We start from the raw sequence: 27639 nt of genomic DNA, 5'->3' as shown, positions 1-27639 counted from the left end.
TAATGAATGAAATACTGTATGTTACAGATAAAAATGGTTTGAGAGATCAGAGATAGAAGATCACATTTGACTGAGAGATAAGGGTAAACTTAATGGGAGAGGTGGCAATTTAGTGGCTTTGAAGGAAAAGTAGGAATTGGAAAGGTAGAAATGGTGGAATGGCTTGAGCAAAGACATTCAGGTGGAATAGAATATGGTATGCTTTGAGGAATGGCAGATGGAAAATAGGCTTTACTTGATGTAGTAGGCAATCAGTAAAGGTTGCTAACGGGTTAGTATGCTTCAAGTTGTTTCATAAAGCTAATGTGGCGGTGGTGTATACCCCTGTTACATTTAGTGGCTTGGATATAAAGTAGGGGAAAGAATCAAATGGAGCCAGGAGATTTTAAGTCTGTTGATTGGGATGCCTGGAAGGTGGTGCTTCGGGAAAGGTATTTTCAGTGAAATATGCTAATTGCTTTGGGGCATATTGAGTTTTAGCTACTAGTGCAGTATGTGAGTGGAAAATGACCAGGAAGCATTGAGAAATGTAGAGCTGCTGTTCTAGAGAGAAGGTGGGGCTAGAGATTTAGGTTTAGATATCCTAAGAAAGTTGAAGCTCTGGTTGGTCAATAAGGGGAAGAGAGGTCCTTAGGTCAACTGAATGTTCAGAAAGGGAAGTCAGCCTGAGGAATGCTCATGTTTGGAGTAGAGGAAAAATAATAAAAAAAAGAGAAAGAAGCAGTTAGATATGAAGAAGTTGAGAAGAGAATGTTACAGAGAGGTCTTGAGTACAGAGTTTTGGAAGGTATTGTTAAGAGGTTGGGAAGAGCTTGGACTTGAATCTCTGTTCTGCCATGGATACTTTTTATTCCATTTTTATCTTCAGATAGAGTGGGAGACAGGGAGGGAGGGAGGGAGAGAGAGAGAGAGAAACATCAACATGAGAGAGACACATCAACTGGTTGCGTCCTGCAGGACCCTGACCAATGCTGGGGATGTGGCCGAAGCTCTAACTACTGAGCAAAACCGGCCAGGGCAGTCCTGCAGCTTATTAATGTTGTAACCTTGAGCAAGGTTCTTAACATATGGGAACCTCAGTATTCTCATCTATAAAATGGGATTAAAATACCTATCTCATATCCTTTAAAAATATAAATCAGCTCTTGTTATTCCTGTGCTCAGAACTCTCAGTGTCTTTCCATCTCAATAAATTGGAAAATGTTTACCGAGGCCTACAGAACCTTATGTGATCTGGCTGTTTCTTGTTTGCTTGCATTTCATACCATTTTCCCTTTTGCTTATTCACTTCTAATAGATATAATCACACTATTTATTTTATATATATTTTTGTAATCTGTGTTATTTAGAACAGAGCTCTTGATTTCGGAGGAATATCTTAGATTGGACAACAAATTGTCACCCCCCCCCCCCAACATTTCTAAGGAGTAACTGACATGAGAAAAAAAAATCTTGCCTCATATTTGGGCATTAGCAATATACATATAGGTAAGTGCTTTTATTGATTATGAAAGACAACCTAGATTGAGACTGGAACACAAACTCATTTTCCATAAATCTATCTGTATAAGCTTTGCTACTGATAAAAATGAGATAAGAATTTGATAATAGATTTGTAATTTATTTATCAACTATTTATTGAATATCTACCAGGCATTGTGCTAGGTGATAATTAGGAAAGGGGAGTTAATTGAAGTGACTGCTTAACAAAGAGCTAAATAAAATGTTTTGGAAAGTATTTTCAAAATGTGTTGGTACAATTTATTGCATTACTTGTATAGTATAGTGAATGTGAAATATGTTTACATTCCCAAGGACTATACTGGGCACATAGTAATTCATAATATTAGTTGGTGCTTTGATAATTAAGAGTCTTAAAATATTTTATCATGACATAGTATTATATTGAATATTTGTTTGAATCTCTGTTGATCCTAGGTTAAACTTTTAAGTTGTTTTTTAAAATTAATTCCCAATCTTAGCTTTCTTTCTAATAATTGATCATCTCTAAAAGAGTGTTGTGATATGGATATTTTTTTTTTATCCTCACCTGAGGACTTTTTTTTTTTCATTTATCTTCAGATAGAGTGAGAGGGAGAGAGGGAGAGAGAGAGAGAGAGGAAGAGAGGAAGAGGGAGAGAGAGAGAGAAACAGAAACATCTATGTGAGAGAGACGCATCCAGTGGTTACCACCCACACGACCCCAACCCAGGCCAGGGACAAACTGCAACTGAAGTATGTGCCCCCAGCGGGAACCGAACTGGGGTCTCTTTGGTCCGCAGGCCGACGCTCCGACCGCTGAGCCAAACTGGCCAGGGCAATATGGGATATTTTTTGTATATTTTTTTCTTTATGCTTAATATGGGGTGAATGTATTTCATCTTGGGAAACTAGGAATATAGTTAATAAGTATTTGTTAATGAACCTTATTTATTAGTTATTCAAGTTAATACTGTAAATTGATATTACATATCATATATAAGGCTCTCATAATTATACTTGAGGAGAATCAATAACTGAAGTGAATGAATACAGATTTTAGGTAATTTTGCTTTCAACAGCATTGAAAAATATTCAGGAAAATGAATTTATGTGTGTAAGTATGAGAAGAGGGAAGGATGCTAGATAAAGTGTCATGAGATTGGAGCAGTTTCCTTTATAAGAATGCTAAATTGACAGTGTTTTCAACTTACTGCCATTTATCTTGTATAGTCTTTTGATTCATTACATGTGTCAGGTTACTTTGGTTTCTTGATTCCAACTAGATCTTCAGGGTTTGGATTGTGATTAGTCCAGTTGAGGAGTTGTTTTGAAGGATTCTGTATCTGTTGGCAGTGACAGGTAGGCTTGTTCTGCTCATTCCTGATTTTTAAACCTTGAAGAAAGTAGACCCCTATCTCAGAAACTCTCAAGCCCAGAAGACATTGAATTAATCAGGATCAGACTGAATTTCGCAGTGTGCTCACAGTTCCATTTGGGCTAGCACGTGGAGTGTTACTGTAACTCTATTTACTCTGAATCTTCATTTCCTCTCACTCTCTCTTTTCTATCCTCATTTCATTCTTTAAATATTACAGATTGCCTACAATGTGTCAGAAATATGGGGGGCTAGGAACAAGATGAGTTTGTGGACATCAGTTAAGGGGGAAAATAAGAGATACATACAAAAAAATTCAACTGTGATGCGTGCTATTAGAAAGTGCAGGGTGTTGTACTAGAGAGTGTCACAAGGACTCCTTCTAGTGTGGTGGGTTTGGGAAGGCTTTCGCAGTGAAGTGACTTAGTGAGTATGTGAATATATATCAGGTGAATATGTATTAGGCCATTACTTTATAGAAAGAGGATATTTGATGGTTTCTTAAGTCCATTACCCTGACTAAGAATTTTATTTCTTCCCTTTAGACTTTGGACTTTATTTAAACTTGAAGCCAATGGCAGTAATAAAACACCTCAGACCATACAAATATCTTGATTAACAGATTCTCTGAAATTGAAACTCTATTCTAATAAAATTTGTATTTTATGTTAAGGTAGTCAGAACATTTTAGTTACAAATGTTAGAAAAACTGTTTTAACAACCTCTATTTGTCTTCACCCATTTAAAGGTAAATCAAAGTTGTTTTAGACAAAAATGGTGAGATTTGGGTAGCTAAGTATCTTTATAAAGTTTTCTTTTTCTTTTTTCTTTCTCCCATGGTTAATTTTGTGCTTAAATTTCTCTTCTGGTTTAGGTTGATGGTCAGGGTTATCCACATCAAAAAATCGTAAGGGATTTTGTACCTATCAAATGATTGATGGGCTAGTTTTTAGGCTTCAGTATGAGTGAGTTTTAGCAAATGTGTGAGTACAGTGCAATTTAAGCCTTTTGAGAATGGCTTCTCTTCTGTTAATGGAATTTTATATATCAACAAATGGTGAGGCAGTTTGATATTTTTTAGTTAGCATAGTCCCCCGATATCTGTGATTTCTTCTCTTGCTCAAATTGTCTACTTCTCTGGCTTGAATTTTTAGTTTGCTTAAGTTCTGTTTAGAGGATTCAATGCAGTAAAAGATATGGAAGCAACCTAAGTGACTATTGGATAAAGAAGATTTGGTCCCTTGGCTGGTTTGGCTCAGTGGTTCGATCACTGGCCCTCGGATGGAAGGGTTGTTGGTTGATTCTAGTCAAGGGCACGTACCTGGGTTGCAGGTTTGATCCCCAGCCCCGGTCCAGGTCGTGCAGGAGGCAACCAGTTATCTCTCTCACATGGATGTTTCACTCTCTCTCTCCCACTCCCACCCCATTTCTCCCTTCCTTCCACTCTCTAAAAATTAGTGGAAAAATATCCTTGGATGAGGATTAACAACAACAAAAAAGCAATTGTAAAAAATATGCAAATAGTATTCTGTGCTATTTGGTTTCTTGTCTTTTTGTTTTAGATATTTAAATTTGGCTTATGCAGAAAATGTTGGAAGCAGTTTATTTATTTAGAGACTAGTGTAGATTTTTATTTCATTTATATATGTTTTTCCATCACCATTTATCTCCCGTATATCCATTTCCACCTCTCCCCACCTGTAATCACCACATTGTTTTCCGTGTCCATGAGTTTTTTTCTCTTTTTTGCTCACTCCCAGTACTCCCCCAATACCCCTCTCTCCACCAGAACAGTCTGCCTGCTCTCTATCTATGAGTCTGTCTTTATTTTGCTTGTTAGTTCAGTTTGTTCATTAGACTCCAGATATGAGTGAAATCATATGGTACTTGTCTTTCTCTGACTGGCTTATTTCACCTAGCATAATGTTCTCCAGGTCCACCCATGCTGTTGCAAAAGGTAAAATTTTCTTCCTTTTTACAACTGAGTAGTATTCTATTGTGTAAATGTACCACAGCTTTTTTTTTTTTTTTTATCTTCACCTGAGGACATTTTTTTTCCCGGTTTTTGTTCAGATAGAGTGGGAGGAAGAGAGAGAAAGAGAGAGAGAGAGAGAAACATTGATGTGAAAGGGACACATCGAGTGGCTGCCACCTGCACAACCCAACCAGGGCCTGGGACAAACTGCAACCGCGGTACATGCCCTTAGTGGGAACCGAACCCGGGTCTCTCTGGACTGCAGGCCAATGCTCTAACCACTGAGCAAAACCGGCCAGGGCTGTACCACAGCTTTTTTATCCACTCATCTATTGATGGGCATTTGGACTGCTTCCTAATCTTGGCTATTATAAATAATGCTGCAGTGAACATAGGGGTGCATATATTCTTTAAATTAGTGTTTCAGGTTTCTTTGGATAAATTTCCAGAAGTGGAATCACTGAGTCATAAGGGAGTTCCATTTTTAATTGTTTGAGGTATCTCTATTCTGCTTTCCACAGTGGCTGTACCAATCTGTATTCTCACAATAGTACAAAAGATTTCCCTTTTCTCAACATCCTTGCCCACACTTGTTTGTTGATTTATTGATGACAGCCATTCTGATAGGTGTGAGGTAATATCTCATTGTGATTTTAATTTACATTTCTCTAATGATTAATGACATTGAGCATCTTTTCATGTGTCTATTGGCTACTGGTATGTCCTCTTTGGAAACATGTCTATTCAGGTCTTTTGACCATTTGAAAATATTTATTTTATTTTATTTTTATTTATTTATTTTAATCCTCACCCGAGGATATTTTTCCATTTTTTGTTCAGATAGAGCGGGAGGGAGAGAGAGGGAGAGAGAGAGAGAGAGAAACATCGATGTGAAGGGACACATCGAGTGGCTGCCACCCGCACGACCAACCAGGGCCGGGGACAAACTGCAACCGAAGTATGTGCCCTTAGCGGGAACCGAACCCGGGTCTCTCTGTACCGCAGGCCGATGCTCCAACCGCTGAGCCAAACCGGCCAGGGCTTATTTGTTTATTTTTTAATCTTTATGTTGAAACTATTATGTATGTCCCCTGCCCCCATTTTTTAGTTGGATTGTTTTGGTGTTGAGTTTTATAAGTTCTGTATACATTTTTTATATTAACCCCTTATCAGATGTGTCATTGGCGAATGTGTTTTCCCATTCATTTGGTTGTGTTTTCATTTTGTTGATAGTTTCCTTTGCCATGCAAAACCTTTTTAGTTTGATGTAGTCCCATTTGTTTTATTTTCTTTGTTTCCCTGCCTAAGGGGATATATCAGAAGAAATATTACCATGAGAAATGTCCAAGATTTTACTGCCTATGTTTTTCTTGTAGGATTTTTATGGTTTCAAGACTAGCATTTAAGTCTTTAATCCATTTTGAGTTTATTCTTGTGTGTGGTGTAAAAAGGTGATCTAGTTTAATTTTTTTTGCACTTAATCTAATTTTCCCAACATCATTTATTGAATAGACTGTCTTTAGCTAATTGTGTGTTTTTGCCTCTTTTGTCAAATATTAATTGACTATAAAGTAGGTTTATTTCTGGGCTCTCTATTCTGTTCCACCCATTTATATGTCTATTTTTATGCCAGTACCATGTTGATTCAGTTACTATGGCCTTGTAGTATAGTTTGATATCAGGTAGCATAATTTCTCCAAATTTATTCTTCTTTCTCAAGATGGCTGTTGCTATTTGGGGTCTTTTATGGTTCTGTATAAATTTTTGGAATATTTGTTCTAGTTCTGTGAAATACAACATTGGCATCTTGACAGGAATTGTGTTGGATCTGTAGATTGCTTTGGGTAGCATGGACGTTTTAATGATGTTAGTTTTTCCTATCATTGTAAATGGTATGTGCTTCCACTTATTTGTGTCTTCTTCAGTTTCTTTCTTCAGTGTGTTATAAATTTCCTAATACAGGTCTTTTACATCCTTGGTGAAATTTAGTGCTAGGTATTCTTTTTGAAGCAATTGTGAATAGGATTTTTTTTTTTTTTTTTTTTAGTTTCCCTTTCTGATAATTTGTTATTGGTGTATAAAAATGCAACTGATTTCTGTATATTTATTTTGTATCCTGCTACTTTACTGAATTCATTTATCAGTTTTAGTATTTTTTCGTGTGGAATGTTTAGGTTTCTCTATATAAAGTTTCATGTCATCTACAAATAATGACTGTTGTACTTCTTCCTTTCCAATTTGGATGCCTTATATTTTCTTCTTGTCTGATTGCTGTGTCTAGGATTTCAAGTACTATGTTGAATAAGAGTGGTGAAAGCTGACATCCCTGTCTTGCACCTGATCTTAAGTGGAACATTTGTAGTTTTCCCCCATTGATTATGTTGGCTGTGGGTTTATCATATATGGCTTTTATTACGTTGAAGTATGTTCCCTCTATTCCCACTTTGCTGAGAGTTGTTATCATAATTGGGTGCTGGATTTTACCAAGTGCTTTTTCTGCAACTATTGACACGATCATGTGGTTTTTATCCTTCAATTTGTTTATGTGGTGTATCACATTTATTGTTTTGCAGTAATTGTGCCAAATTTGCATCCCTGGAAAATATCCCACATGCTCATAGTGTGTGATCTTTTTAATGATTGGTTTGCTAATATTTTATTGAGGATTTTAGCTAGGTTTATCAGGGATATTGGCCTTTACTGTTCTTTCTTTGTCATGTCTTTATCTGGTTTTGGAATTAGGACAATGCTGGCCTCGTAAAATGAGCTCGGGAGACTTCCCTCTTCTTGAATTTTTTTGGAATAGTTTGAGAAGGGTAGGTGTTCATTTTTTGAATGTTTGGTAAAATTCACCTGTAAGGCCATCCGGTCCAGGGCTTTTGTTTGTTGGAAGTTTTGTTTTATTACTGCTTCAATTTCACTAGTTGTAATCTTTCTATTCAGATTCTCTGATTCTTTTTGAATTAGTTTTGGAAGATTTTATGTCTCCAGGAATTATTAGTTTCATCCAGATTGTCCAATTTGTTGGCATGTAGTTGTTTGTAATATTTTCTTAAAATTTCTTTGGTGTCAGTTGTTATTTCTTCTCTTTCATTTCTGATTTTATTTATTTAGGTCCTCTCTCTTTGTTTCTTGATCAGTCTGGTTAAAGGTTTGTCAATCTTGTTTATATTTTCACAGAACCAGCTCTTGGTGTCCTTGATCTTTTGTATTGTTTTTTCGAGGCTCTATTTTGTTCATTTCTGCTCTTGTCTTTATAATTTCCTTCCTTCTACTCACTCTGGGCTTTGTTTATTTTTCTTTTCAAGTTCCTTTAAGTGTAAAGTTAGATTGTTTATTTCAGTTTTTTCCTGTTTCTTGAAATAGGTCTGTAATGCAATGACTTTCCCTCTTAGGCCTGCTTTCCCTGTGTCCCACAGATTTGGGGTTGTGTTCTCATTTTCATTTATTTCAAGGTATCTTTTGATTTCTTCTTTGATCTCTTTGTTAAACCATTCATTGTTTAGTAACATGTTATTTAGCTTCCATGTGTTTGTGTGTTTTTCCCTTGTCTTCTTGTGATTAATTTCAAGTTTTATAGCATTATGGTCAGAGAAGATGCTTGATATGATTTTAGTCTTCTTAAATTTATCGAGGTTTGTTTTGTGTCCAAACATATGGTCTATCCTAGAAAACGTTCCATGTGCATTTGAAAAGAATGTATATTCTGGTGCTTTGGGTGAAATGCTCTGAAGATATCAATTAAATCCATTTGATCTAGTGTGTCATTTAAGGCTGTCGTCTCCTTATTGATTTTCTGTCTGAAGTTATCTGTCCACTGATGTCAATGGGGTGATAAAATCCCCTACTATAACTGTATTAGTGTCAATCTCTCCTTTTCTGTCCATCAAAATTTGATTTACATATTTAGGTGCTCCTGTGTTGGATGCATAAATGTTTACAAGGGTTATATGCTCATGTTGAATTGATCCTTTTATCATTATGTAGTGTCCTGTTTCTTACTATAGCCTTAGTTTTTCTTTTTTTTTAAAAATATTTATTTTCTTAAATATTTTTTCTTTATTGATTTTAGAGACAGAGGAGAGGGAGAGAGAGATAGAAACATCGATGACAGAGAACATCAATTGACTACCTTTATATGCCCCCCACTGGGGATTTGGCCCATAACCTGGGCATGTGCCCTGACCGGGAATCAAACCAGTGACCTCTTGGTGCATGGATCGATGCTTAACCATGAGCCACACTAGCTGGGCGATAGCTTTGGTTTTAAAGTCTATTTTGTCAGATACAAGTATTGCTACCCCAGCTCTTTTTTCTTTTCCATTTGCATGAAATATCTTTTTCCATTCTTTTGCTTTTAGTCTGTGTGTATCTTTCATTCTATGGAGGGTCTCTTGAAGACAGCATATACATGGGTCTTGTTTTCTTATCCATTTATCTACCTTATGTCTTTTTTTTTTAATCCTCACTCCAGGACATTTTTCCATTTTTTGTTCAGATAGAGTAGGAGGGAGAGAGAGGAAGAGAGAGAGAGAGAAACATCAATGTGAAAGGGACACATCAAGTGGTTGCCACCCGCACGACCCAACCAGGGCCGGAGACAAACCGCATCGGAGGCACGTGCCCTTAATGGGAACCAAACCCGGGTCTCTCTGGACCGCAGGCCGACGTTCCAACCGCTGAGCCAAACCGGCCAGGTCTACCTTATGTCTTTTGATTGGAGCATTTAAGCCATTTACATTTAAAGTGATTATGGACAGATATGTATTTATTGCCATGTTATTTTCTTTACCTATGTTCTTGTGTTTCTTCTTTTTCTTTTTCTTCTTCAAGAATGCCCTTTTACATTTGTAATACTGGTTTGGTGGTAAACTCATTTAGCTTTTTCTTGTTTGGGAAGATTTTATTTCCCCTTCGATTTCAAATGCTAGCCTTTCTTGGTTAAGTAGCCTTGGTTGTGGTCCTTGCTTTTCATCACTTTGAATAGTACATGCTAATCCCTTCTAGCCTGAAATGTTCCTGTTGAGAAATCACCTGACAGTCTAATAGGGCCTCCCTTGTAGGTAACTGACTGCCTTTCTCTTGTGGCTTTTATGATTCTCTCTTTGTCTTCAACTTTTACCATTTTATTTATTTATTTTTTCCATATTTTTTTTTATTAATTAATTTTTGTTACAGATGTTTCTCCTTTTTCCCCAACTGATTCCCTCTTCCCCCAACTTTTATCATTTTAATTATGATGTGTCTTGGTATTGGCCTCGTTGGGTCCATCTTGTTTGGGGCTCTCTGTGCTTCCTGGACTTGTATATCGTTTTCCTTCACCAGGTTAAGGAAGTTATCAGTCATTATTTCTTCAGCTAGGTTCTCGATTCCTTGCTCTCTCTCTCTTCTCCTTCTGGTATCCCTATGACACTGATATTGTTGCACTTGATATTGTCCCAATGGTCCCCTAAACTCTTCTCATATTTTTAATTTTTTTTCTTTTAGCTGCTCTGATTGGGTGTTTTTTTCTACCTTGTTGTCCAAATTGCTGATTTGACACTCTGCTTTGTTGAGCCTACTATTTATTCCTTCCAGTGCATTCTTTATTTCTGACTTGTCCCTTTTTATGGTTTTTATGTCCTTTTTCATGCTGTTGAGCATCCTTATACATTACTTGGAATTCTATAACTGATAAATTGCTTACCTCCATTTCATTTAGTTCTTCTTCTGGAGAATTCTCTTGGTCTTTCATTTGGGGCCTATTATTTTGACTGCCTCTTTTTTATTTTGTTTCTATGTATTAGGTAGATATGCTATGACTCCCAGTATTGGTAGGGTGGCCTTATGTAGTAGGTGTCCCGTGGGTCACAATGGCACAGTTGCCATGATCAGCAGAACTGAGTGCTCTAAGAATGTCTCTTGTGCTCATTGTGTGGGTCTTCCTGTTGTAATTGAATCTTGATTGATATTGGCCCATTTGTGTGTGAGATCAGTCCTCAGGATGGCTGACAGTGAGGCCCAATCCCCAACACTATGTGCAATTTGCTATGCAATTGCTGATAACACAGAACAGAACTTGCCTGAGCAGGGTTTGATGCCTATTGAGAACTCCCTGTGGATATGCTGCTTGTGAAGATTATTGGATCCTGCTCTGTTGTTGTCTGAAGCTGGCTATTGGGTGTATTGGTTCTAGGCCTTTTTGGAGGGACTGTGGTGTAGGTCAGTGTTAGACACTGTCTGTTACTGGCCCTGGGCAACCTGTTTGGCACTATCAATGATCCACAGCTTTACGAATCACTTGCTAATCCTGGGTATGTGTGGAAAGCAGAAGCAGTTTAAACACAGTATATTAAACAGGGTTCTTCAGACACACAGAACCAAAGGATATGTGTGTATGTGTATGTGTATGTGACACACACCATATATAGATAGTGATGGAGTGGGGAGGGGCAGTCTTAATATAAGGAATTGGCTCACACAATTATGGAGGCTGAGAAGTCCCAAGGTCTACAGTTGGCAAACTGGAGACCCAGAAGATCTGATGTGTAGTTCCAGTCTGAATCTGAAGGCCTAAGAACCAGCAGAACTGATGGTATAAGTTCTAGTTAGAAAGCCTGCAAGCTTGAGACCTAAGAGGAATAGATGTTTTATTCTGTATCTGAAGGTGCAAAAAGACTCATGTTCCAGCTTAAGGTCAGGTGGGCTGGTGGAGTTCCTTCTTACTCAGCAGTTTTGTTCTGTTCACATCTTCAGTTCATTGAATGAAATCTACCCACATTATGGAGGGCAATCTGCTGTACTCAATCTACTGAAAAGTTTGATCTTATCCAGAAACACCCTCACTGACACACCTAGAATAATGTTTGGCCAAATAAATGTCTGGGCAGCCCATGGCTCAGGTAAGTTGATACACAAAATTAACCAGCACATGCAATATAAACTTATTTGTGACAACAAAGTAATCCTATCTCTTTTATTATGCTATTTAAAAAAAAATTGAGGTGTTATTTTTTTAAAAAGGGTTTTACAATTTATTAGAGGAAGAATATAGGAAGTCTTCTGACTATAGATGAATATCCTACTTTAGTTCAGTTTATTGAAGTTCTATTTTTATTTTGAATTGTTGGTGCTATGAAAATGTGGTTTAGTTTTGATTCTCCTGAGGACTACTTAACTTCTCTGAGTAATGCAGTATAGCTCTTTCCTGACCATGTAACAATTAGGTTATAGTGAATACTCCTAATATCTATAGATCCGTTATAAGAGAAGGCAGGAGGAGGACATGAAGTATAATTGAGTTCTTTATAGTTATTTTAATTGCCATTTATTTTTTTCAAACATCTTGATTTACCAGAGACAGAATTCTCTTCAAAACACTTAATAAAACACATTTTCACAACACAAAAAGGAATTGAGGTTGGAACAGGAAGCAATTGTGCTGAGTGAAGGAAACAAATATTTTTTAAGCGCCTATTATGTGTTAAACACTCTGCTGAATACTTTATATTAGTCATCTCATTTAGTTAAAAAAATACTGAGTCTTAGAAGAAGAAGGAAAAAAGAGGGAAAGTTAGCTGCACAGCTGGTTGGTTCCATTTTCTGCTATTGGGATTAGTTCTTTTTATTTAATGATCCAATGTTGTGAATTTCATCTTCTTTCATCATTAGCTCTTATAGACTGGGTATATAAATTTTAGCCCTAGAGTCATCATCATGGTGCCTTATTTAGTCTTCCCCCAGGTTAGCTTACTTGTATATGTATAAACCAAATTTATACTTTTAGGTTTTTTATATATCTCAGTTGTGCTTTCCCTATATTTTTTCTTTCAGAATGGGTAGCCTGAATTCCTATAGGGGCTAGTAAATCACAAGTTCTTAATTGTAACATGCACTAGGGATAAGTGATATTTCTTCTCGTCTAGAATATGCCAGATTTCAACATCAGGTATGGTGGTTAAGAGCATGGACTCTGGAGCCACTTCCTGTGTTCAGTCCTTGCTCTGCTACTCACTGGTTATGTGACTTCAGGCAACATAATCTCTTTGTGCTCATGTTTTGTTATCTCTAATAAAGTGGGGGTAATGACTGTGCCCATCTCATAGATTGTTGTGAAGATTAAGTAAATTAACATGGGTTTGGTATTTAGAGCAGTGCCTGGTACATAATAAGTGTTATACGTCTTTGTTAAATAAATAAAATAAATATTTTGTTGATAAAATATGAAAAATGTAAATTCATTATGCTGCTTTCTCAGTAAGGGGTAATTTTGCCTTCTAGGAGACATTTGGCAATACCTGGAGAATATTTTTGGTTTTCATAGATTGGTATACTACTGGCATTTATTGAGTAGAAGCCAGGGATGCTGGCAAACATCCTGCTATACATGGGATAGTCCTCCACAACAGCAAATTATCTGGTCCAAAATGTTAATATTGAGGTTGAGAGACTCTGCTTTAAAGAGATTATTATCTGTTAGTGATTACATTAAGAAAGGTTAAATAAATAAAACAAAGTCAATTCTTTTTCATTGGGAATTGTATTATATTCCTAAGTAACAAGACTTGTTAGATCATCTAGAAATAGTTTTATAGGAGAGTTAATGATCAAGCTCTGGGGCTAACAAAGATTGCTAAATTAAAGTTTGGTACTAGTAAGGCTAAGATCATGGGGCCAGCCCCTTTGAGGGCGAATTAGCTTTGTTCTATTTCATGGTCATAGATTGTAATCCCAATACTAGTTAACCATCTCTATGGCAAATGTGCCACAATAATCACATGGGGAAACAGACAAATTATATAATGAATTAGATGAAGTGCATGTAGTCCTGACAGAGGTTGAATAGTGATACTTTTGTAAAGAAACTCCTAAAAGGGGCCCTGTCATAATTAGTGTCACTCTTCAGTCTATATAGCCTTTGGGTTAGTCATGTTGGTCTCCATATTTGCCCTTCGTGAACTATGCTGAAATTATGCCTATGTCTTTTGACTTACACATGGAATATTCATGATAATATTTGCCTGTGGTTTCATCTAGATACTTTATACTTTTCAAATTTAAGTCTGTGATACATCTCAAATTAATTTTTGTGTATGGTATGAGGCAGGATTAATTTTTGTTCTACACAGATAAACAATCTTCTAGTACCATGTATCTAATTTTAATTTTTAACTTATCTTTATTGTTGAATGTATTACAGATAATCTCTTTTTCCCCCATTGACCCCTCCTTTTTAATCCTCCCCACCTCCTGCCTTCCCCACACTATTGTTTGTGTCCATTGGTTATACATATATGCACAGAAATTTTTTGGTTTATCTCTTCTCACCCTCCCTCCCCCTTCCCTTTGAAGTTCATCAGTCTAATAACCAATTTGTACTTCTTAATTCCTTCATCTTTTCACCCTTCCCCACAACCCCCTCCCATTTGGTAAGTAACAAAAAGTTCTCTGTATCTATGAGTCTGTTTCTGTTCTGCTTGCTCATTTTGTTTGTAGCTTTAATTATTGATAAATATGTATTTATTGCCTTTTTATTGTTCATATTTTTGTTCTTCTCCTTCAAGAAGACCCTTCAACATTTCATATAATATTGATTTGGTGGTGATGAACTCCTTTAGATTTTTTTGTCTGGGAAACTCTTGATATGTCCATTGATTCTAAATGATAGCTTTGAAGAATAGAACTATCTTGGTTGTAGGTAATCGCTTTTCATCACTTTGAATATCTCTTGCCACTCTTTTCTGGCCTGCAAAGTTTCTTCTGAGAAATCAGCTGACACTCTTATGGGAGCTCCCTTGTAGGTAACTAACTGCTTTTCTCTTGCTGCTTTTAAAATTCTGTCTTTGTTTTTAACCTTTGGCATTTTGATGATGATGTGTCTTGGTGTGGACCCCTTTGGGTTCATCTTGTTTGGGACTCTCTGTGCTTCCTAGACTTGTATGTCTGTTTCCTTCACCAAGTTAGAGAAGTTTTCTGTCATTATTTTTTAAAATAGGTTTTCCATTTTTTGTTCTCTCTCTTCTACTTTTGGCACTTCTATGATGTGAATGTTGGCATGCTTGAAGTTGTCCCAGAGGCTCCTTACACTATCCTCATTTTTTTGGATACTTTTTCTTTTTACTGTTCTGATTGTGTGTTTTTTGCTTTCTTATATTCCAAATCAATGGTTTGCTTCTTTGCTTTACCTACTCTACTATTGATTCTCTGTAAATTATTCTTTATTTCAGTTAATGCGTCCTTCATTTCTGACTGGTTCTTTTTTATGTTGTTGATGTTCTCACTAAGTTCCTTGGAGTTCTCCTTAAGTTCCTTGAAGTTCTCACTAAGTTTCTTGAAGGTCTCACTAAGTTCCTCGAGCATCCTTAAAACCAGTGTTTTGAACTCTGCATCTGATTAATTGCTTATCTCCATTTTGTTTAGTTCTTTACCTGGAGTTTTGTTCTTTTCTTTTATTTGGGACATGTTTCTTTTTCTCCTCATTTTGGCTGCTTCCCTGTGTTTGTTTCTATGTATTAGGTAGAGTTTCTATGATTCCTAGGCTTTGTAGGGTGGCCTATTATTGTAGGTATCCTGTAGGGTTCAGTGGTACAGCCTCCCTGATTACCCCAGCTGGGGCCTCGAGGTGCACCCCTAGTGTGGACTGTACACCCTTCTGTTGTAATTGAACCTTGATTGCTGTTGGCATGTCAATGGGAGAGATTTACTCAGGCTGATCAGCTGCAAGGACTGGCTATGCCCACTGACCACTGGCCTCTGACTTCCTTGGAGGATCAGCAGTATAGGGGCCCAACACGCAGAGCAAGACTTAACTTCAGCAGGGCTCTGGTACCCACTGAGTCCATTCATTGAGTGTGTGACTTGTGAAGGTGGTTGGGTGGTGGTGCTTTGATGTGGTCTGAGCCGTCCACTGGGTGTGCTGGCTCTGGGACAAGGTCAGATACTGCCTGTGTTCTACCTGGGGCCACCCAGCATAAGCTACACAGTGATCTGCAGATAGCTGCTTCTTGTGCCAGACCTGGGGCCACTTAATGAGAGGTTTGGGGCTGGCTGAGACCACATGCTGCTTGTTTGTGAGATTTTAGGAAAATCTGAAGCAGGAGCCAAGACAGGCCAATCCTATGGTAAAGCCATTGGAAACAGCTTGGGTGGGCCCGAAAGTTGGGTGGGGCAGGGCCTCAGAGTCTCACCAGGGTGAGCCAAACAGTGTGAGCCAGGTACCTGGAGTCCCAGATATGGTGCAGTCTGCTGCCCCAGGGAAGGTCTCACCAAAGGAACAACACCCTCCCACAGCAAGTCTGTCCTGCAGAAAGCTTCCCCTCCAGCTATCACCCCAATGCCAACAACTTAGTTCTTCCCTATATGTCTCTGGTGCCTTTCAAGCTGCCTCCCCCACGATGGAACCTGAAGGGTGTGAGTCAAGTAGGTCTGTGCGGGCCCTTTAAGAGGAACTGCCTGGGGCTCCGGCAGCCTCAGCTTCAGTTCCCTTTGGTTTTTACAGCCAGAAATTATGGGGACTTCTCTTCCTGGTACTGGAACCCTGAGGGGGGGGCTAGTGTGGGACAGGGGCCCCTTGCTCCTCAGTGAGGAACTTCCTAGCTGAGGTATCCTCCTGATTTTTATCAGCGCATCCATGCCTCTACCCCTCCTTCCAGTCTCGATGTGGCTTCTTTAATTTTGTAGTTGTAGGACTTCATTTTTATCCATTCGTCTACTGATGGACATTTGGGCTGATTCCAGATTTTAGCTATTGTAAATAGTGCTGCTACGAATGTGGGGGTACATATATTCTTTCTGATTGGTGTTTCAGGCTTCTTAGGGTATATTCCTAGAAATGGAATCACTGGGTCAAATGGAAGTTCAATTTTTAATTTTTTGAGGAAACACCATATTGTTTTCCATAGTGGCTGCACCTACAATTTAGAGCTAACCAATTCATAATGTTTCAGTATTTGTTTCATATGTTCATTAGAAAATAATTGTTTTGCAATCTGCCTTTTCATTTTATATATTTTGATTTTTCAATCAGATAATTAAATAGTCTTAAAACTAGGCTATATGAATATAAATAAATAAATACAGGTATATTAATCATCGTGCTATTATGTACCTTGTATTTAAATATTTTCATGCATATTTGGAAAATTCATAAGGAATTAATGTGGAATTAATTGGTCAAAGCATATGACATTGCCATATTTTTTGCTATAAAATATGATGTTTGTGAAGGTGTCTGATGATGTCTGATAATGATTTTGTGCATGTGCTCTGACAATTACTACATTGTAGTACAATTACTGCTTTGTTATTTGGTTAGGTCCTAACCTTTTTTTCAAACTATAATATTCTATGGTATACATAGAAAATGATAATAAATATGTGTCACGCTCAGGAAAACTGAGATATGGTTATCACCTTTCTCTGTTACCCTAGGTCTGACCTGGGTACTCAGACTGCTGAGAGGATCAGTATTTCAGCCACTTGTAAACCCTGGTTGTCAGCTCTGGGATAGAGAACAGTAATAATAAGATCCTAGGATATTTCCCATGTTTTGTGTCAGATTTTTCCCGTTTCTCACAGTAGATTGTACTGTGCTCTCCCAATATTGCACATATCTACAGTTTATCCTGCAAAACACCTACCATATCCATTAAAAATTAAGTATTGTTAATGGATATGGTAGTTGTTTTGCAAAATTTGTAATTACAGAGAGTACTATGAATATAAGTTTTGGTGGAAATACGCACTTTCTTCTCCCGGGTGTATATCTAGAAATGGATTGCTATATCATAGATTAAGCAGATATTTAGTTTCATTAGATAATAACAGTTTCCCAAAGTAATTGTGCAATTTTACATCCTCTCCAGCAATGTGTAAAGTTCCAATTACTTTATTTTAGAAAGCACTGAGCATTATCAGTTTTGTTTTTTGTTTTTTTTTAGTCATTCTGGTGTGTGTGCAATATTATGTCATTGTGCAGTTCTCTGGTGACTAATGATGCTGACTGTATTTTATACACCCATTGGCCATGAGAATGACTGCTTTTTTTTAAAATTAATTTTAAGTTTTATTTTGAGGTAATTATAGATTATTATGCAGTTGTCTGAAGTAATAGAGAAATAATAATAGAGATTGGGTTTCTTTCAATGGTATAACATCTTGTAAAACGATAGTCAGATACTGCAACCAAAATATTGCCATTGATATAGTTAAGATGCAGAACATTTTCATCGCTGCAAGGATTACTCACATTGCCTTTTATAGTAACACTCACTTCCTCCCACTTCCCTACCACCTCTTTACCTTGTCGACCATTATTCTATTCTTCATTTCTATAATTTTGTCATTTCAAAATGCTATGTAAATGGAATCACTTTGAATTGGCCCTTTTCATTCAGAATAAATCTCTGGAAATTCATCAAGATTTTTTCATGTATCACTAGCTTGTTTCTTTTTATTGCTAAATGGTATTCCATGGTATGGATACACCACAGTTTTTAAACCTTTCACCTCTTGGAAGACACCTGGGTTGTTTCTAGGTTTTGAATATTGCAAAGAAAGCTGCTATAAACATTGCTGCACAGATTACGTGTGAACATGCATTTTCTTTTCTCTAGGATAAACACCTAGGACTGTAGTTGCTGGGTCATATAATAGTTGCTTGTTGAGTTTTCTAAGAAACTATCAAACTATTTTCCAAAATGGCTGTGTCATTTCACATTCCTCACCCTTCCCCAAGGCATGAGTGAGCCAGCTTCCTTGCATTCTTGCCATATTTGGTATTTTCAGTATTTTAAAATTTTAGCCATTATGATGTTTGTGTAGTGATAGCTCATTGTGGTTTTGACTTGCATTTTCTTAAGGGCTGATGTTCTTATCTTCCATTTGCATATCCTCTTCTGTGAAATATCTATTCATATCTTCTGCCATTTTCTAATTGTATTGAAATTATTTTTTTACTGTTGAGTTTTTAGATTTTCTTATATATTCTAGATACTAGTCCTTTGCTGGATATATAGTTTACAAGTATTTTTTTCCTATTCTGTAGCTAGTCTTCTAATCCTCTTAACAGGGTTTTCCCAGATAATTTTGAATGACAAAATTACACTTAATTTTGAAGTGTAATTTACAATCAATTCTTCCTTTTATGAACTGTGCTTTTGGTGTATAGTCTAAGAATTTTTTGCCCAGCCTTATTTCCTAATATTTTCTTTGATTTTTTTCTCCCAACCTTTTTTGCCTGTGGATGTCCACTGGTTCTAGCACCATTTGTTGAAAAGGCTTTCTCCATTCGAATTGCCTTTTTCACCTTATCAAAAATCAGTTGAATGTGTTTATGTGGGTCTATTTCTAAGTTCTCTCTTCTATTTCATTAATCTATTAGTCCATCTTTCTGCAAAATCACAAAGCCTGATTTTTTTTAAATTTTTTTATCTTCACCCGAGGACACTTTTGCATTTATCTACAGATAGAGTGGGAGGTGGGGGGCGGGAGGGGGGGGGACATCACCATGAGAGAGGCACATTGAGTGGTTGCCACCCACACGACCCCAACCGGGGCTGGGGACAAATTGCAACCCTTAGTAGAGATACGTGCCCTTAGTGGGAACCGGACCCGGGACTCTCTGTCTGGTCCACGGGCCGATGCTCTAACTGCTGTGCCAAACCGTCCAAGGCACAAAGCCTGATTGTTATAGCTATATTATAAATCTTGAAACTGGGTAGACTGATTTCTCCCACTTATTCTGCTTTTCATGGTTGTTTTAGCTGTTAGAGTTCCTTTGCTTTTCTATGTAAATTTCAGGATAATCTTGACTATATCTGCAAAAATCTTTCTGAGATTGTGATAGAATTTTTGTTAAACCTATATATCACTTTGGGGAAAAGACATATTTAGCACATTGAGTCTTCTAATCCATGAACATTTATTTACATCTTTGATTTCTTTCATCACAGTTGTGTAATTTTTAGCATGTAAGTTCCATACAAGTGTTGTAGATCTCTCCCTAAGCAGTTCATTTTTTTAAGGAGTTACAAATGCTGGTGTATTTTTAATTTTAGTGTCCATGTGTTCATTGCTCTTGTATAGAAATACAATTAATACTTGTATGTTATCTTATATCCTTTGCTTTTGCTAAATTGTCTTCTTAGTTCTAGGAGGTTTTTTTAAATTGCTTGGGATTTTCTGTGTAGAAAATCATGTTTTCTACAAATAGAGACAGTTTCATTTCTTCCTTTTCAGGAATAGAGTTGATTTTTCTTTCTTTCTGTGACTATTTAAGCGTACAACAGAGTACCAGATTCTGTCCATTGTTAAGTCTAAATAGAAGTAGGCATTACGTTCCAAAACCTGAAGATACTAAGTGAACGGACCATTAAAACTGATGAGATGGTTGAAGATCAGTGAGCAATTGAACATGACATGAACATTTTTTTCCCTAAGTAATTGGGTAGATGTGATGCTATTACATCCAGAAGTAAAGCATTTTTGAGAAATATAATGTGTTCTACTTTGGACATTCTGTGTTTTTTTTTTAATGCCTATGGCACATCTTTACTGACATGTCTAATAGACATTTGAAGTATGGGGTAAGAATTTAGGGGAGAGGTTGGAGTGATAATAGGAATTCCCGCTTTGAAATGATAGATGATGCTGTGGGGGAAAGCATATGTAGAATTGAGTAGAGATCCGAGGAAGAAATGCTACCAAAGAAACAGCAGTTAGAGATATAATGGGAGAATGAGAAAAATGCACTGCCACAGAAACCACAGAAACTTCTCTTTTGTCAAAATTCTACCTGTTTGTCAAGATCCATCTTAGAAGGCTCAGTGAAATCTTCCAGACATCATCTGCCCATTCCCATCTCCTTTTAGTCATTCCCTAAATGCGTTTCTATAGCCGTCTCTTCTTCCTCTAATTTAGCATTTACCACATATTATAGTTTATTGTTTATGATTTTATGTTCCTTGAAGGTAAGGGTTAGATCTTATTCATCATTATTTTTCCTGTGTATGGCAAAATTCTTAGTAAGAATTTAATTGAATGAAATTGTAGATGGTCAGTTTCAGAGACTTTCAGGGGAAAGAGTAAGAAAAGAACTGAGAAGGGGCCGTTAGATTTGTCGGTCTCACTGACCTTAGGGAAAGTGTTATCTCTAGAATGGTAGAGTGAATGGAGAGTTCTCTAGTCTTCCTTCTCTCAAGTCAGTCTTGCCTTTTCTATACTCCCTCCCTCATTCCCTAATTATGTCTTTCTAACTTTTGTTCCTTTGATACTATTGTTTCATCATGACGGGAAAGTGTTCATTCACGGTGACCTGTGAAAATTCTACTATTCTTCCAAATTTAGCTCATATTCCCTTCGCAGGGCAACTACTGCCTATACTCACTCTTTGCTAAACTTCCAGGGCTCTTTGTTGCTAACATTCAATCATTCTTCAATTTCTTTCTCCATTTCTTACTATATATTATGACTGATAAAATTTTAATTTCCTATAACATTAAATTGTTCTTAATAAATATATTCATGTCTTGATTTTTAAATATCATTACTAAATTAAACTTTTAAACTTTTTGAACTTTATTTTTAAATTTTATTTAGAGTCCAGTCAGTGTGGCTCAGTGGTTGAGTGTCGACACTCATGCACCAAGAGGTCGCCAGTTCGATTCCCGGTCAGGGCACATGCCCAGATTGTGGGCCCGGTCCCCAGTGGGGAGCATGCAGGAAGCAGCCAATCGATGTTCTCTCTCATCCATTTTTCTGTCTCTTTCTCCCTTTCCCTTCCTCTCTCTCTAAAATAAAGGAAAAGAAAAATTATTTAGAAACCTTTCTTTTAAATTCAAAGTTCACCAGTAAAAAACTCTAAACATAAATATGTGTTTAATCTAAATTTAGCAGATAAGTCATGAAGACTCAAAGGTTGATAATCTTTATAAATAGTTCTTTGAAATTTCTGCAATCCTCTGTATAGGAACTTGTTTCCATTTCTGTGTTTTGGCAGTACATGGTACCTACCTATGTTATGCTAGATTCTCAATATGTATTTATTTTCAGGGTTTTTGTTGTTGTTGTTGTTTTTTAATGGGCTTCAGTAGGCCAGAAATCATTCATTTTATTTTTTACTTTTTGTGTTTCTAGCATGTTTTTTGTCATATACTAGTCATGTTTGAATAATTGAATGACTTTCTCTGGTTATTCTAAGTTTCTCTAATATCCAGGCTGCTAAGATGTGTAATTTAATAATTGTTTTAGCATTTAATTTCAATTTGAATTGCACTTTGCTTTTTCCATTTAAAATATATATATATATATATTTGTTTAAAACTGTTTTTTAAGACATTATAGATATTTACCTCAGCATTTGGTGGTTACTCATTAACCCATATTATAATTTCTTGGTGTATATTTTATCATTATACCTTCAATAAATTAAAATGTCTTCTTTTCTGTTGCAGAAATTATGTTTTTATAGAGGAGACAGTAAAATTTCAGAGTTTTTACTTTAATTAAAAAATATAAGCTGTTATTCAGTAGCTTACATGTAAGAACTAATTTAAGTGTGAAAAGTTGGTTGGATTAAACTAAGAGTTTCTCTTTTCAGATTGCAGCAATTCTCCGGAAGCGAAAATTAGACTATTATTTACATAGACTACTCCCTGAGATTCTACAATCTGCTTCATTTCTGACTGCTAATGGGGCCTTGTATATAGCCTTCTTTTGCATTTTAAGGTTGGTACTCATAATCACTCCTGGAGGTTAATACAAATTCCTTTGTTGAGCCGGAAACAAATGATGTTTATATAAATGTTGTACAGGTCACTGTTTGTATATTTTTTTCTCTCTGTGAAATGACATTCATCCCAAGGAAAACTTGTAAAACTAAGAGTTGTGGGCCTCTTGCTCTAAAGATGTAATATAAACTTCAAATTATTGCTGTGATTATATAGCAAAAGTGCTTTAATTTATCACACATTTTCTGAGGGCTGCTGTGTTTAACCAAGTCATTGATGAGGATTTCTTAACTTTTCAATTTCATAGATCAGGAATTCAAAGTGGTTGTCCATGACATAGGTTAAGTCCATATGCAGTGAATAAACTTCAAAAGGACTATAAAATGTTCATGTTTATATATAAAACATTAATAAGTTAACTTCTGGTATGTCCGACTGATGAAACTTTTGGTCCTGATTCAGTCTTATATATGTTACCTGTGTGACATGCTTCATACAATGTAGATGTAGTTAGAATTCAGTTTTTAGTTCTGCGATAAACCTAAAATATTTATTAAATATTTCCTTTTTATTTTTTCTCCCACTGATTGTTGAAAACCCGAACTAATGCTTTTTTACTGTCAAGTTTAAAATACTGACTTTACATCACCCTCATATTACTGTTACCAATTAGTGTTGTTCAAAGTTCTGCCAGTATATTTTAACTAATTAAAAATACTTCCAAGTGTCTTTTACAGATATTTCCCATAGAACATTAATATTTATGTGTTCAGATTATACAGAAAATAATTGATAAGGTTTATACTATTGAGGAAGTCATGCCTTTAAATTGACTTGAAAATCTGTATAAGAAACTCTTTATCATGTGGTCTCTGGAAAGTTTCTAATATTTGTTAAAACTCTAAAAATAAAGTTATAAGATAATTAAGTTTTTTAAAAATTACATTAATAATAAATTGCTATTGCACCATATTTCTTTAGGTTCTATGAACCTGTTTGGTTAAGTTGTGGAAACATAAGCTACTTATAATAAGGTAACATCTGTGTTTCTCCAGTAACTGAATCATTAAGTTATTTTCCTTTAATTTTTATATTCAGTAACTTCTTAAGTTCTTTGTGAATTTTACATCGGAAGGAGAACTACATGAGTTTTCTCATGCAGAAGGTTTCTCATGTCCGTTTCAGAAATAACCATGTTATATATGCTTAGTAGTTTTTTCTGATTCTTTAAATCTAAACCTCAGTTAAAAAGATAGTTTCATCTTTGATTCTTGATTCTTATCTGTGTGTATATTTTTAAAAAAATTTTTTTTCTATAAAGTAGCACTTAGAAATTGAGCAACTTTATTTAGAAAATTTCTTATAATTAAATGCTGCTTCTCCCTTTCTTAGGAACATTTGTCTTTGAAAGGAAAAAAAAGTCTTCCTAACATCTTCATTTTTTTCTCTGTAAAAATCCAAGCAAGCTAATGGCTTTATATAATGTGTGAGACAATATGCAGAGTCCTAACTTTTAAGGGACATATTCTAGAAAATGAAAAATTATATAAACATGTAACTAAAATTATGAAATACTTTAGTAAGTGCTGTAAGAAAGAGTTCTCAAGGGAGATAGAAGCAAAGAGGGAGATACATTTGTTGAATATTGTGTGTTAAAAATGATAGTACTTATTGTAATACTTATTGTAAAAATAGTGAATATTTTCTGAGTATTTTCTATGTGCTGTGCATGGTGCTAGGGAATATTTCATGTAGAGAACATAGAGGGTTTGCATAGTGAGCAGTGTTGGATCCAGGAATGTCTGGATGAATATAACTGACTAATTATTGGAGAGAGATGCCTCTTAGTTTGCCGTGGTAGTAGCCTGAATGAGAGATGGTGAGGGACTTACTTAAGACTAGGGGCGGTAGGTTGGAGATGAATTTGAGAAATTAATTGCATATGGAAAAACTTAAGGGAATGGTTTTTAATATAGGGTAAGGGAGAAGGAGAAATCAAGGATGTCTTCAAGTGTCGCAACATGGTAGTTTTTGATGCTATTAACCTAGGAAAACGGGAGAGAGAACACGTTCATGAGTGATAGGGGAGAGGGATAATGAGTTTGGTTTTGGACATTTTGAGTTTGAGGTGCTGAGGGACATTTTCATAGAGTGTGGACTGAGAAGGGGAACTTCTGTTTGTAATAACTGAAATGACTAACTAGGAATTTCATACAAACATTCCAAATTTGAATTTCAGGAGGATACTTGGAAAATTCTACTCATGGAGTCCTGGCTTTGGTGCCGCTTTGCCGGCATCTTATGTGGCAATTCTGATCGAAAGAAAAAGCAGGTAAATTTTTACATACCTACATGTGTAATTGAACTGATTTACTGTCCCCCATGACAACTAGAATATTATTATTTTTGCTTATTGTTTATTGTAGTCCAGGTATGAAACATATTTCCACATGTTTTTCAGTCTTGCAGATATATGTTGGAAAATTTAATTTTATACTGGTATCATTTATGTTTATTAAGCCAAAAAAAAATCAAGATTGACATTATAGAGCAATAATACCCATTAGTCTTTGTTTAAAAAAATTAGAGAGCTCTTTGGTATGCCTAACTAAAACATGGCATATACACATTCTAATTGAAGATCTTCTCCATAGTCACAATACCGTGATTACGCTTGAGAAAAGTAACAATAGTTTTCTTTATTATCATCTAGATTTGTAATTTGCTTCAGACTCATTGAGTGATCTCTGTTAAATCAGTTACTATTTTTAAGGCATCTTCTTACTTAAAAAAGTATTTTCATTTTTTTTTTTTTTTTTATCCTCACCCGAGGACATTTTTCCATTTTTTGCACAGATAGAGTGGGAGGGAGAGAGAGGAAGAGAGAGAGAGAGAAACATCGACGTGAAAGGGACACATCGAGTGGCTGCCACCCGCACGACCAACCAGGGCCGGGGACAAACTGCAACCGAGGTACATGCCCTTAGCGGGAACCGAACCTGGGTCTCTCCGGACCGCAGGCCGATGCTCTACCCGCTGAGCCAAACCGGCCAGGGCTATTTTCATTTTTTTTTAACCTGAAAATGTTCCATGTGAAATAACGAGATTTCTGTATAATGGTACAAAATGTTATGTAAATTGTTCTGTCAGGCAAACAGTTAAGTTAAAGCGTTTGTATAAAATAATTTTTGCCATCTCGTGAATAATTATTGCTGACAGTTGCTTTGATTTCATCTTTATCCCAGAGAATCAAGATGGGGCTCATGTATTAATCAAGGGATCATGTATTAAGATGGGGTCATCTTTCAATTTATGAAGATGTTTATTGTAATCATTGATCCTCTGGTAAGATCTGCCAATAAGATAGATCTTATCAGGTAACCAAATATTTACTTCAGCCACTTGAAGCTATTTTTAATGCATTCTTGTACATGTAATAGTATCTAAATTTTTGTGTTTCTCTGTTTGATTATATCATAATTCTTTTGTATTATTAAAATTATTAAAATCAAAGGACGAGTGGATATTATTACCACAGCATAATCAGGTCAGTAGTGCTAGAAACATTGGTTGGTTTCCCTACCTGAGAGGACAGTACAGAATAGTAGTTACGAGTGTGGATTCTGGAGCTGTTTTACTTACTGGCTTAGGACCTATTATGTGACTTCTGTGGCTTATTCCCTACCTGAAATATGGATAGTGATAATTTACTGAGATACTTATTTAGAGAATTTGAGCTATCTGGCCAGGGCCTAAATGAGTTAATATATATAAAGGTGGTTAGTACAGTGCATGACACATAGTGTTAAGTGTTAAATATTCTTATTGTTTTTTTGCCCATAAGTAATAAGAGAGTTATTCTGATGGTTGAAATTTCCTGATCAATTAAAAAAATGTGAAAATTGATTTTGGGAATACTGTTTTAAAATATGTTACTCATACATAAAACTTGAATGATGCTTTACACCAAGTTTGCCGTGATTTATTTATAACACTTGAATAAGATAGTATTTTTGGTTATTTTCTTTTTGAACTTAATATTTTCTGTTGATGTATTAGTCTAGGTCTTATTTTTATAATTTTAGTTAAAAAAATTAACTGTTTCTTTGAAGACCAACATTTGTTTAAATGCAGTAATATCAAAACAAAATTGTATTATTGATATTAAAAACTATAACTTCTTTTAAAACAAAATTATTTTTATTGATTTTTAGAGAGAAAGGAAGGGAGAGGGAGAGAGAAACATAGATCCTCTGCCTCCTGCATGCCCCCTATCGGGACTAAAACTAATAACCCTTTGGTGCTTGGGACAGTGCCCAACCAACTGAGCCACTCCAGCCAGGGCAAAAGCTATCAACTTCTTTTTTTTTTTTTTTTTTTTTTTTATCCTCACCCAAGGACATTTTTCCATTTTTTGTTCAGAGAGAGTGGGAGGGAGAGAGAGGAAGAGATAGAGAGAGAGAGAAACATCGACGTGAAAGGGTCACATCAAGTGGCTGACACCTACATGACCAACCAGAGCCGGGGACAAACTGCTACCGAGGTACATACCCTTAGTGGGAACCCGAACCCGGATCTCTCTGGACCGCAGGCCGACACTGTAGCTGCTGAGCCAAACCGGCCAGGGCAAAAAGCTATCAACTTCTTAAGGCATGAATAGGTTTCTTGGAAGTGGGTGATAACTTGGATTTTGGTTACTAGTTTATAGCCCATTCTCTTTTTACTTTTGATAGTGAACCTTATTTTAAAAAGCCTTCTGCTTTGCCCTGTTCAGTGTGGCTCAGTGGTTACAGAATCAGCCCACACACCAAAGGGTCTTGGGTTTGATTTTCGGTCAAGGGCACTTACCTGGGTTGCATATTTGGTTCGTCCCCCATCAATGTGTCTCTCTCACATTCTCTCTCTCTCTTTCACTCTCTCTTCCACTCCCTCCCTCCCACTCTCTTTAAAACTCAATGGAAAAAATATCCTCAGGTGAGGATTAACAACAACAAAAAAGCCTTATGTTTTTATTTTCCTTAAGTGAGCTAGGGCACTAGTGTTTTGTTCATAGACACTAGGTATTCATAAAAAGTTTTTTTTTAATCCTCAACTGAGGACAT

At 36.2% G+C, this 27639-nt stretch overlaps 1 protein-coding gene across 3 annotated transcripts in view; it reads left to right on the top strand.

Annotated features, from left to right (window-relative positions):
- The window catches only part of TMEM135 (transmembrane protein 135), a 244568-nt gene that overhangs the window by 5854 nt on the left and 211075 nt on the right, over positions 1–27639 (top strand). The window contains exons 1-3 of one of the 3 annotated variants that reach the window (XM_036258644.1): positions 11546–11713; positions 22408–22535; positions 24777–24869. In XM_036258644.1, coding sequence (XP_036114537.1) covers positions 11690–11713; positions 22408–22535; positions 24777–24869 — 245 coding nt within the window. In that variant the 5' untranslated portion in view covers positions 11546–11689. Of the gene's footprint in view, positions 1–11545; positions 11714–22407; positions 22536–23546; positions 23572–24776; positions 24870–27639 lie in introns of those variants that run through there. The other 2 variants (XM_036258643.1, XM_036258645.1) reach the window with 2 other exon arrangements.

Source organism: Molossus molossus, unplaced genomic scaffold, assembly GCF_014108415.1.
Source record: "Molossus molossus isolate mMolMol1 unplaced genomic scaffold, mMolMol1.p scaffold_m16_p_13, whole genome shotgun sequence".
NCBI lineage: Eukaryota > Metazoa > Chordata > Mammalia > Chiroptera > Molossidae > Molossus > Molossus molossus.
Note: the sequence above shows the minus strand (reverse complement) of the source record. Positions and strands in the feature narration are given on the sequence as shown.